This window comes from Gobius niger, assembly GCF_951799975.1.
Source record: "Gobius niger genome assembly, chromosome: 15".
In the NCBI taxonomy this organism is placed as follows: domain Eukaryota; kingdom Metazoa; phylum Chordata; class Actinopteri; order Gobiiformes; family Gobiidae; genus Gobius; species Gobius niger.
The window spans coordinates 13038063-13050639 of record NC_136866.1 but is presented as its reverse complement, the minus strand read 5'-3'; the positions used below and the strand labels follow the sequence as shown (position 1 = coordinate 13050639).

The 12577-nt window shown below is 42.1% G+C and overlaps 1 protein-coding gene across 1 annotated transcript; it reads left to right on the top strand.

Moving 5' to 3' along the window:
- Nucleotides 1-5108: 5108 nt before the first annotated feature.
- On the top strand, nt 5109-8817 carry LOC306975056 (excitatory amino acid transporter 3-like; the record flags this gene model as incomplete). The annotated part of the gene is made up of 6 exons (XM_079572475.1): nt 5109-5293; nt 5369-5476; nt 5829-5954; nt 7261-7452; nt 8234-8371; nt 8706-8817. 6 exons carry the CDS (start codon nt 5109-5111, stop codon nt 8815-8817), a joined length of 861 nt encoding a protein of 286 aa, XP_079428601.1.
- Between the last annotated feature and the right edge of the window lie 3760 nt (nt 8818-12577).

The window sequence follows — 12577 nt, the reverse complement described above, 5'->3', positions numbered from 1 at the left end:
TCACATTAAAGACTTCAAAATCAATTATAAAAAAGTGTGAAACAGATTGTGAGTTCCAGTAGAAACCCTGAGGTGCTGGGGCTGAGTGAGTCATCAGAACTTTGGTATATTGCCTCCTCTCTGCTGCTTTGTGTGGACTGAGCTTTGTCCGTCAATGTTCCAAACACTGCAGATCTCTCCACTATATGAAATTAGGATGAGTTTCATATTTCATGATAGACCAGCCCAAGCTCTTCAGTGTTGAGGTCAGAGGGAGGTCAGGGACAAGATTGACTTCTTTGCAGTAAATAGAGCTTCAAATCATACCGAGAGTAGCAAGAAGAGAGTAAAATGATACTATCAGCAAACAATACAGTTTACTTTTGTGTGTTGGCCGGAAAGGATGTGTTCCCACACACGTGTGACACATGAACGCAGCATCACTCAACTCGTATGGGGAAAACAATTGGGGAACTTGGATAAAAACGAGCTTTCCGATTTCCACACCTGACTGCAGAAATCAGCTGATTTGGTCATTTATCTAATGTGAGCTTTTTAGTTAAACTCTACTCATACCCGTCGCCATGGGCGGGCCATAGGGGGCCGTGCCCGTCCCCCAAGATGCTTGTGCCCCCCCCAGACACAGATGTGGTGTAGTCTACGTGATACGCAGGTATACGCTGTATAACCACGAGAAGCCACTACAAATTGGGCAAAGATAGGCTACTTGTCACTCATTTGCGCAGTGTCACTTTTGTGCTTTCTGCCCGATTAGAGACCAGCCCAAACTCCACAACAAGTAACTATTTCCTCCCCTGACACCGGGAGAGGGGACCGGCGGCATTTCATCCCTCTCTCTCTTTCTCTGGCACGGTTCCCTCTAAGCTGCGCTCGTGCGCAATTGTGCACGGCTCCCGCGTTGTCTGGGCACAAAATAAAATATAGCTGATATGATAGAGGAGTATTAACGATCATCCTCCGCTCTGAGAGTCCACGACGTCGGCCTCTTTACAGGTGCTCGTGTGTATTTTACTACAAAGCGAAAAGACCCCGCGTTCCAAGTGTGCGTTTTACACTCAGACACTGGAGCTTTCAGTGACGGCTGAGAGAGACTGAAAAGTGGACGCGGCCACAGCACTGACCAAGCCATACTCATGCTCCAACAACGGTGGCGCGAGTGTGGGGGTGAGTGTGGGGGCGCAGGCGCTCGTTCTACAGCCCCAGAGTCCGGTCGTTTTCCATACTCAGAAACGTGTTTTCGTTGCATCGGTGCAGTATTCTGCACAGACGCAAGGCCCAGCTCATTCAGCTGCTTTTGAAAAGGACCTCACCCTCATAAATTCAAGTTTGAGTAGAAGGATGTGTTGATGAGGAGGTTCAACTCGGAGAAACGCCACCTGCAACATACTGACGTTTCCGCCACGAGGACTCATGCAGGCTGTCGTTGGTCCGGTCATATTTGCTGTTGATTATGTTTAATGTAATGATCAGTGTGCGCCAGGGCTACGTGAATACCATATGAAACATTTTTATTAAACAGTAAATGTGCTGCCCCACTAAACTTTCTAGAGTTTAGTGTGAGCTGTTGTTGTCCTTGGAGTAACATAATTTAGGTGTTGGGATGTTGGGATGTTGGGATGTTATACCAAATCTAAATGGTTAGCTCAGTCAAACACTAATCAGTGATAAAATACTGCTATTATTTTGGTGTCACTAAAATCCCCACTTTCCAACTTAAAAAAGCACACGAACACAAACCAACTTCGGACAATGACGTCACATCTTGGGTAAACAGTACCCCAGTTCACATGAACGCAGCATTTGTTTTTAACGTTAAACATATATAGTATTTAGTTTTAAATGTGTATTCCTAATTGCCATAGCAACAGTCTTCAGATTTCTTCACCTTGAACTCAGCTGCAACAGACAGTCAGCAAATCCGACTTCCCAAAGCATCTCAAAGATGACCATTGGAAGAAGGATTTTCGTCCTATTTCTTTGCATAGGCACTCTTGTTGCCGGTGAGTGAACTTTATGCTGTTTTTATTTATTCATCAATCATGCCATTGTGTTGATAAACAGTAGCTAACGCTAACTGTGCAGTTAGCTAGCTCAAGTTTAACGTTGCTTTAATGTAGAACCTGTGATCTTATTAATGAAAAAAACATGTATAAAAGATTTATAAATGTATAAAAAATAGTTTTATTATTTTTATTTTACCTGCGAGTAAAGTCTATGATGTTAATTTATTTTGTTTGTTTTGTTGTTATGTGGTTGGAAGAGATGAATTGTGATGTCTTTTGGTTGATCACCTTCTTGGCCATCACCACCTCTCATCGCCCCTTTCCTCCTATCAGTTAACATGAGACTAGAGCAGTCCAGATAAAATCAGTTACTACATGAAAACAAAGTCGAGTCTCGGCCGCGCAGAGAAACGGTGCAGTGTTGACTAGTGCAAATCAACACTGGACGTTTTACACAAATCAATCGACATCAGATTTTAGCGGCGAACGTTTTCCCTCGTCTACGTTTAAATGAAGGGGGCTTCACGCTCTATAGGTAGTGTCAATACCTCTCAAAAAGAGGCAAAAGTGGGCGGGGCGGAATAAAGAGAATTAAAATGGATCAGCTAATAACACCTGTAGTGGTGGGCGGAGTCCCAAGCTGCCGATTTGCCAACCAAAATGACAGCAACTGAGAATGGTCCATAAATAGATGATATTATGAATGGCTCTTATCAGTAAACCTAGTACATTGCAACAATAATTTTTTAATTTGTTTTGTTTTTATGTTGACTGAAATTAAAATAGGCAAACATATTAAAAACATAACCTTTGAATACACATTTTAGCTTTGGCCAGTGAAATCAGTTGGTGGCCAGTAGCTTTAGAAAACCACTCGCCCAGTGGTTGGTGACCAAGAAAGCTAGTGTCAAGCCCTGCTTCGTAACGTTGTGTTAAAAGTGTCTTTTCTCTTTCTCAGCGGCTACAGTTTCACTGACGGTGAAGCACTTCATTGTGACTGAAGATCATGTGCTTTTAGCTGGCCTTTTCGGAAACATTTTCCTGCAGTTATTTCAGGGACTCATGATCCCTGTTATAATAATGAATCTGTTAAATGGTAAGGAAATACAGCTCTCTCTTTACATTCTCACCACCAAAAACGGAGTCCTTCCTTCCTTCCTTCCTTCCTTCCTTCCTTCCTTCCTTCCTTCCTTCCTTCCTTCCTTCCTTCCTTCCTTCCTTCCTTCCTAGAAATGTGTATAAAGGTATTGGCGCTAACACACATCTCCATTTTTTTTTTTTTTTCCGCAGCTACTGCTTTTATGAGCTGTGTCACTTGTCCTTCAATGTTAGTGAAGACAGTCATTTACTGCTTCATTACAAGCCTCATGTCTGTGGCCATCGGTAAGTTTTTTAGACCATGCATAACAAAGCATCTTGTCTTACTGCGGGTAAAATAATTATTATGGGGAATCAAATTGAAATCACAACTTTACTGCTCACAATTATCAAATAGCACAGCTTGCATTTTGTAATGTTATGTAATCTGCTCCTCCATTCTGTTCTACTTATCAATATAAATGTACGGTTGGTGTGTTGCAGGAATCATTCTTTGCCTTGTGATTCCACTGGATGGTGCGTCTGGAGAGGGCGTAGTCTCTCATCCCATTGACATCCTCTACAGCATGGCCGAGTACAATTTCAACTATTGTCATGTTCTCCACATCAATCATATTGCCAGGGCTGAAACTAGCCATCACTTTGCCAATCAGTTAATCCTTTTTTTTTATGTGTTGCAGTAATCTTTGTCTGAGACGGATGATTGGGCTCTTCATTGGCACGGTAAGTGAAAACACACGTGTCTTTGGAAAACACTGGTGTTTATCAGTGTTGTTCTCTCATCAAAACATACCTGGAGTTGTGTTTCGGGCCATTCGCGCATCTTTGTATAATTGTTGGATCTTCCGCAGAGGCTATTGTGAGCACCGCAGCAGCAGCTCCTTTTCCTAATCTTTCCTCACCCCTTGATCTCTTGCTAAGCTTAATTCTTTCATCACAAAGCCATAGCATCACCACAGCCACATAGGCCACTTAATCTATCTTTTTCTTCTTTCTGTTAAAACAGCAGCGCAGTGAAGGGGAGCGAGGGGCTGAGGGTGAGATACCAGGAAGTGAAACTACTGTATGTAGTTTTGGCCGTTTTCGATCACTATGGGATTAGGGGATGATGTCATTGCTCTACTTCCGGGTCCCATGGAACTTTAGTCCTATTCAATATAATGGGATTATGCTGCTTTTTAAACATCTGATCGCACAGAAATATTACATTTACTCTGGATTTTCTTGTGCAATGCTTTTTTGACATTAATCCTCACATTACGTTTTAACAGACATGCTTATTGTAAATATAAAAATATCTTCCTTTTGCCTGGAGAAATGGCGAGCTATATTATTTTAATCAGGTGTAAACTCGTTTTTGGCCTTTTCTCTGTTGTTATTTCAGCAGCAGATTCAGATAAATTTGAGGTTTTTGCTGTGTTTGTCTATGGAGCCGTTTGGACTTTGAAGTCGCTTGATTGTGTAATTTCACACTTAACAGCCCTTTTGCATTTTCTAACCACCAAAGGTGAGTTAGGTGAATCAATACAACGATCAATGAATCCGAAGTTCAAAGATTGTCTATTGTAGATTAGTAGCCAAAGCCAATCACCCATGCCGCTCATCGCCGCCTGCTGCCAACGCTTATTTGAACATTGTGTTTGCCTGGATACTTCATTCACCTGAACTTTATATTTTTATATTTATTGCTCTGTTTTACTGCCTTAATGTTCGGTGCAGCCCTGTGAGGCAACTCCTGTTGTGATATTGGGCTATACAAAACCATTGATTGATTGATTGAAAGACAACTTTAGGTGTGATTAAAGTTGTTGTTTAAATTGATAATGTCAATCATTATAAAGGTTATAAGAACTAACAATCTGTTTACTTCTCAATTTTCGTAGACAAAGTATGACGTCAGCACGGAAACGGTCACCGACGGCAATTTCACCGTAAGGATTGGAGCCCAACTGAAGTGACAGATAAAAGGCAAAGGTCTAAAGTAACTCTTTGCTTGTCCAGAACTCCATGACGATTGTGAAGCATAGTTACGACTTCAACATCCTGGGCCTGATTGCGTTGTTCTTTGTCTACGGGGTGGTCATGAGGAAATATGACAACAAACTCAAAGCACTGCGCCCATCCGATCGCTTCTCATATTTGAGGTCATTTTCAAGAATCACCGAGTCCATAATGCTGTACACTCATGTGTTGTAAGTGTTTGGAATTTTGATACGTGCTTGTTTTTAACAATATGCAGTAATCCTGCTGTAATGCTCCTTTTTCAGCGTCATGCCGGTCGCCGTAGTGAGTTTCGCAGTGAAGATGCTGGCTGACACCTATGACTGGTCCCTCATGTTGAATCTGGCGAAGTTCATTGGGATAACCATTTGTGGGTGAGTTGGCATATACTTTTTATGTATTAATGCTAGTGTTCAGTGTTATTTTTTTGGTGCTCAAATAAAATGAAACAAAAGGACTTTTAGAGATATCCTAACCTAAAAGCCAAACCGTGGTGCATATTCCATGGCTATGTTTAGAGAAAGTAAAGCGGCAGCATCTCCATGACGACGAGCAGGCGATGTCCTGCTGTAACATGTGTAATGAAATTGGGAGCTTTTCATTCTATTTATTGATTAAAATGATACGTCAGTATGGCAGTATGCTGCAGCATGCTGTCATTGTGTCGGATTATAATTTTGACATACATCTCAAGATTTGGTTGACTTCTCGTGACTCTGTTTCCAGACTACTGGCCCATGGAGTACTCCTACTGCCTCTGTTGTACTTCATCATGGTGTGGAAGAACCCCATCCCTCTGATTGAATTCTTCTACGACGACGTGCTGTGCTCCACTCTGCAATGCAATTCCAGGTCCAAACTAAACCAGAACCAGTGATTTAAAAGGCTTGGGATCATTTCTCTCCGTCATTAATTCATCTTTCATTATATATTCATTAAGTTTTTAATGAGATACAGTGAGAAAAAAAAGTATTTGGTCAGCTCCTCATAGACTTTCTATTGGATTTTGGCCAAATACTCTTTTTCCCACTGTATATACCTATTATTTATGTTTGGAAAAATATCTGAGATTGCAGGATAAATGGAGCTGTTCAGAATGATTTCTGAACAGAATTATGGAAGAGTAATTTTGAAGAGAAATGTGTTCAAACGTGTGCGTATGTCTGCAGCATCTGCTCGTCAATATGAAGGCTCTCATAGAAATGAGCAAACTGGAGCTTATTATTTGCATTTCCTCAATTTTAGCTTAGTGTTTAAGAAACAAATTGGATGAACCGATTCGCTGTGAACGGGATCAACGGCATCCTTTCTTTCTCCACTCTCTGTCCTTCGCAGATTTATCCAAGTTAATGCTCTCTCAACTGCAATGCAAGTGTGCATCATGTGCCGATGGCGCAGACTGGTTGCCTCGCTTCCGTCAGTTTACCCCAGGGCAGCTGTGGCTACAACAGTAGCTTATCACCACCGAGTATGGAGTGAGTGAATAATGACGACAATGTAGCGCTTTGAGAAACTTGTTAATACAGGCTTGTAAAGCGCATTACAAGTGTAAGGCATTATTATTATTATTATCATGTTGGAACCATTGCGGCAGTGAAAGGCAGTGAAAGGCAGTGAAAAGTCTTTATTTTCCATTCTAAAAGCAAACAAACCACACAACAATCCTTTGTAGCTGGGAGAGTCAAGCACTCAGAGATAGAGATTTCATTACGGTTTGACTTTTGAATCCATCAAAATGTCGGATAGCATTCAAAATGTTCTGTCCAACCTAAGAATATTCCATAAATGACCAGGAACAAACCAGGACTGAACCAGATTAACTAAAGCCAAAAACCTAAACCATTAAAGACAAGGCAGTTTGGTATAACTGAAGACGAATCCAGCCTTAAACCAGGAGTCAGTCATAATGTAAAGGTCATGTGTTATTAAAAATAAATAAATAAATAATGGAACACACATAAGTGTTTAACCCTATTTTTGGGTTTACTTTGGACATTGGCACATCAAGCTTTAGTCTCGAGCCCCATCTCATGACATTGGCAGGTGGTGAGATAGTGTTTGGCTTCCCAAGATTTTACACCAACAGCCAATAAATTAAGATTAAAATATCAGGAGTAATCCAATCCAAAATCTAACCATCACACTGTGTGTCTTTCAGCACGACCACCCTGAAGTTGTGCCTGAAGTTGTGCAGTAATGCTGGGATCAGGGAGGACGTATCGCGGCTCATTTTGCCCCTGGGCCACAAGCTGAACCTGAACGGGACATCTCTGTACGAGGCCACGGCTGTGGTCTTTGTTGCAAGACTCCAAAACGCGACGCTGGACCCTGCGCAACTGGTGGTCCTCGGGTACGATCCCTCCACACAAACTACACCGGGGATATACCGAGACTACACAAAGGCAAAACCAGGTTTAAAACAGGTCAAAGAATGGAAACCCAACAGCAAAAGCTTTCAAAAAGTAGTCATCCAGACTAGGTTTGACAGGAGCTCCTTGGACCCAAATCATAACAACAACGTATTCAGAATTTGCGATAGGTGTCCACACAGAAGCATCACTCTGAATCTTTGCTCTTTGCTGTGTTCAGTGGTCCCTCACTATTACGTGGTTCACCTTTCGCGGCCTCGCTGTTTCGCTGATTTTTTATAGTACAATTTTGCATGCTTTCTTTTTTACCGCGTATGAATAATTGATAAAGCCTCTCAGATGAGTGCCAAAATTAATTTTCATGCATTTCAACAACTTCCCCAGAATGACACCATGAATCTCTTGAGAGAGATTTATCTCCCTTAAAGATCAAAGGAGACGGAGCCTATTCAGTTGCCGGCCTTATATTAAACTTTGGCCCCTCTGACCAGCAGAGCAGAAAGTTTTAAATCTGAGCTCAACACATTTCTTTTCACTGGCTTTTAATTCAAGTTGACCTACACGTTATATAGTTATTATTATACATTTTAAAAATTTAATGTTTCTTATCATTTTTTCTAGCCCTGTTGAATTAGTCCCATTTCTATTGGTGATTTTCTGTCTTCATCGACGGTCGTTTATTATTTTACTTTGGGGCAGTATTGTCCGTATGTAAATAAACTGTATAAAACACTGGTTCTAATGTGTGTTTCCTTTGTACAGAGTGATAGTGGCGATGGTGAGCATTGGTGTCGGTGGGCTCCATGGCAGAGGAGCCATAGTCACTGTGTTTGTCCTGAAAGCCTTCGGTTTGCAGTACGACAACTTCATAGCCCTCCTCGCATTCGTTGAGATTCTCCTGTGAGTCGCAAGAGTTACTAAAACTGTCACAAAACACTGATAAACAAACACACAGATGGTATAGTGAACAACTAGCTAACTATACCATAAATGCTCAGGGAGGCATCGACATCGAATTTGGTTATAATTTCAAACACATCTTTATCACAATCTTACACTTTATTGGTTAGAAAATGCCATATTGATCTAAAACCGCTGACACAAAATATACAGTAGCATCACTTCCTGATCCTAAGAGAGAGCTACAGTAAGCCCCTCCCACTCTGCGCCTCCCCTTGCCCCACTTTCCCTACTTTTTGAGGTGGCCACCCTAACGGCCTGCCCTCTGTTACAGGTACCCGCTGTGTGAAGCAGTGAACGCTGCCGGGAACTGCTTTGGAGCCGCCATTATTCATCACGGAAATTATCGGGACGAGCACTCTCCTGAAGGGAGCATCAGCGTTTAGGTCACTGCAGAAGATCTGTGTATGTTTTGAGATGCACCACGTGTGTATAGGGATGGACTGATGGATATTAAACACTATGCTTATTGTGATGTTCACTCATTCATTTGATTTACTGAGGGCATGGTCACTGATCGATTTCTCTGTCTGCTGATTAAACTCAAGTATTGTTTGTCGAATCTTACATTACCTTATGTGAAATGCTTTGCGGAAGCCGTTCAATAAACCTATCGCATATTACTTTTAGTGAACTGTATTACTTATTTCCTCACTCATTTGAAAACATGAGCAGTTATTCTTCAAACCATGATGATTGTTAGTCATTTTCAACCATCAAGTCTATAATTGAAAACACTGTGACACTTGAGACGCTGCTAGAGAAGTTTCTTTCCAGCCTAGAAGTACCTTAAGTTGTTACGTAGTGTCGCTTTAAGCATATGGTCCCATGCCGCACGCGCTGGCCTGACACTATCATTTCACCTGTGCACGTCTTTAGTGTTAATTAGTGCTGCATGCGTTCCTTGGAGAGCTCCCATTGAGATCTCAGGGAGTTCTCCTCCAGTGCCTCCTCTCGTCGGCCCCCATCGGATTTCACTTCCCCTGACCCGGATTTTCCCGTTTTGCAGCTCATGATTAGGAGTCCCGTCGGAATGGCTTCATCTTCAAGCTCCTCCGCTGGACATGGGGGGAGGGAGAAGTGGCAATCTGCTGGTAATTGTAGCCGCTCCGAGTCCGCACGAGCCACTGGCGGTACATGATGAGAGCACTGGAACGGACATTTTCATCGCAGCGCTGTGAGAATAAAGGAGAGGTTTCATACAGTCCCAAACCGTCTTTAATTTGTACTGACAATGTGTTATGCGCATTTTGGGGCCTAAGCTTTTTGTCTGTTTTGTTTTCCAATTGTGAATTAGCATGCTAGCAGGTAGCAATTGTTGTTTACATCACCCTGAGAGTATCGCACGCCTGAAAGCAGAGGGAGAGCGTGGTAGCTTCCAACCTCACCCCCGTTTGGAGCTATAGGAATACATTGGGAGAGGCCAAATGCTAACAACATCTTTGGTCGTTTTGCGTGACTGAGCGGTACGCATCAACTCGTCTAAGCTCAGGCAAGAACATATCTCAGTATGGAAAAATGGTGGCCTGTTCCTTTAAGACAATTATATTTAAGACTTTGCTAAAAAAAAAAAATGTACCCAGCTTTTATTTAGTTTGACCATTTTTGTGATGTTTACAATTCCACTTCCTTTTTGGACACTGACAGGAAGTGACATAGATAGAGGCAAACTATGCCACTTCCTGTCAGTATTTTAAAAATTCTAATGAAAATAACTTTTATTCCCAACATTTCTTCATTCAATTGACTCTGTGTATAAATTCAATCATTACAACGCTACCGAAGAAATGACTTCCTGTTTCAATCCAGCACATCAAAATAAAAGCGCCATCTTATTCATAAATTCAACTTTCTTTCTGCCTAACTATTAACAGACAAAACACTCGAAATGTGTGTATTATAGTATATTTATGTAATGTTGAGGGGTACCTGCCGAGCTAATCAATGAGACGAGCTGTGTGCTTTTATTTTGGCGCGCTGGATTGAAACAGGAAGTCACTTCTTGGGCGCCGTTGTTATGATTTGAAGTTATGCACTGAGTCAATTGCTGCCACTCCAACATTTGTCTCTATGCCCTAACGTTTTCTTCTATAAACGTACCATAAGTTCTGTTTCATTCATGCGTGTTTGAGGAATCTGGCTATTTCTTCTCCAATCTTCGCCTCATTTCTCTGCTTTAGCATGCCTTGATAATAGCTCGTTGCTATTGTTTGTCACGATACTTAACTGCTTATCAGTCACAATTAGCACAGAAGAGCACTGAAGATTCTGTCACGGTGTTGTTCGAGGCTGGTGGATAACTTATTTAACAAAACAATCCCTTTGCCCCTCCGCTGACCTCTGCTGCCTTCATGGACTACAAAAAGGGTTGGAAATCTGAGAGGCATGAGAAGGCCGTGGCTCTGAATTGTTTGGACATGGCTTGTTGTGTCTAATCAAAGGCAGCTGACAGGCAGATGAACATTATACGTTGATAATTTAGCAGCGGCTGTTGCTTTCGTCTGCTCTCCGTGACCCGGCACATTCGTGGGCAACATGGTTAGACTCATATGTGACAACCAGCAACCCTGTGTGTCTCCTCGCCTATTACTTCCAGCCCCTTTCACAGTAAAGATGAATTCTAAGTCCTAAGTGCTATTCTCTCATTGAAGACGTAGCATAATTCGGTATGGCGCGCTTTATCAAAACATAAAACGATGCGCATGGGAACTCGACAGTGTTCTTTTCGCTCATTTATGTCTTCACAGAGATTAAGGTGAGGCTGACATTTTAGGAAAAGCATAAACAATCGAGCATTTAATATGACCACTTTATAGTACGTATATCCTAGCATTAAATTGGCTTTGGACTGTTTTATTTGTGCAGGGCAAATTTCAGGGAGACTATTTTTCCCCAGATTAAACATTAGGGGATGAAGTCAATTAGAGCCCACCCGAAAACTGAAGGGGCCGCAGGGAGAGAGTGTAAGAGGGAGAGAGAGAGAGAGAGGCGTCCCATCTGAGGTTTGATGAACGGCTGCCCAAAGCTCTGCTCATTTCACACTGAAGGTCAATTATTCTCCATGATATTATAGGCATAAATTAGGCCTTGTTCATTTGGTGGCGCAGGCAGAGTGACCACCGGGTGGATATTAAAACTTGATTTAGCTCCCCATCGGCCGCCAAGCCAAATGTTTCATGAAGGCACGTATACTGCAAAAGAGGAGCGCCGCATAAGCTGGAATGAGCTGAGTCCAGAATATTCATCTTTAGGCTATGAGGTAGACTTCAACGTCCCCATAGGAAAACCAGTGGTTGTGCATGTTTGGAAAATCACCATGCAAACACGGTCTCGGAATCTAGGGCCTTCATGCTACATGGTCATTTCTGTTGTACATCGTTTTCAGCATCTTGTGCGTTCACTGACAAGTGTCTCCAAGTGCTTGGCCATTATTCTCTGCTCACAATAAGCTTCCTCTGTAAGGAAGAAAGGGAACACACACTAAAAGTTATGTCAGAGGATGTTGAGGAGGGGGAACAAATAAACAGCGACATCGCACACTCAAGAAAGGAAAGAAAGGACTTTATTTGTACAGTATAGCGCCTTTCACAGACATAGTCACAAAGGGCTTTACATGGCACAATTTTACTGTCCTGGGAACATCCATGCTGCTTTACGCGCTCGAATCATTTCCTCCTCAGCAGCCTGGAGGCCAAGGCCAAAATCTTCACATGGATCAATCACAGAGCGAGGAGGGACGGCAAGACGATGACGCGCTATTCGATGGAAGGTTGTAGTTTGCAGCAGACTTGAAGCCATCTTTTGTTCAAGCTTTAGACCGTGTTCTCAATAGTTTAGCTCGAAAGTTTATTATAAAGAAGAAAAGTGGGTATGCCATACTTCATTGGGGACAATTGATATGATTGGCTATGGCTACGTGCAGACGTGCTACACATTCGTAACATCCAATAAACGGCTATGGACAATCGTAAACTACACCTTTGGACACAGTGTTGCTGAACCTAAACCTGACTGACTGCAACAACCTCAGAGCAGAACAGTTGGTTAAATCCAGGTGGACACTTCTTTATTTATTTGTTAATTGATCTCATTCTGATTATTTTTGATGCTTTCTCAAAGTTTGAAGTTCTAGAATAGACATCGCTT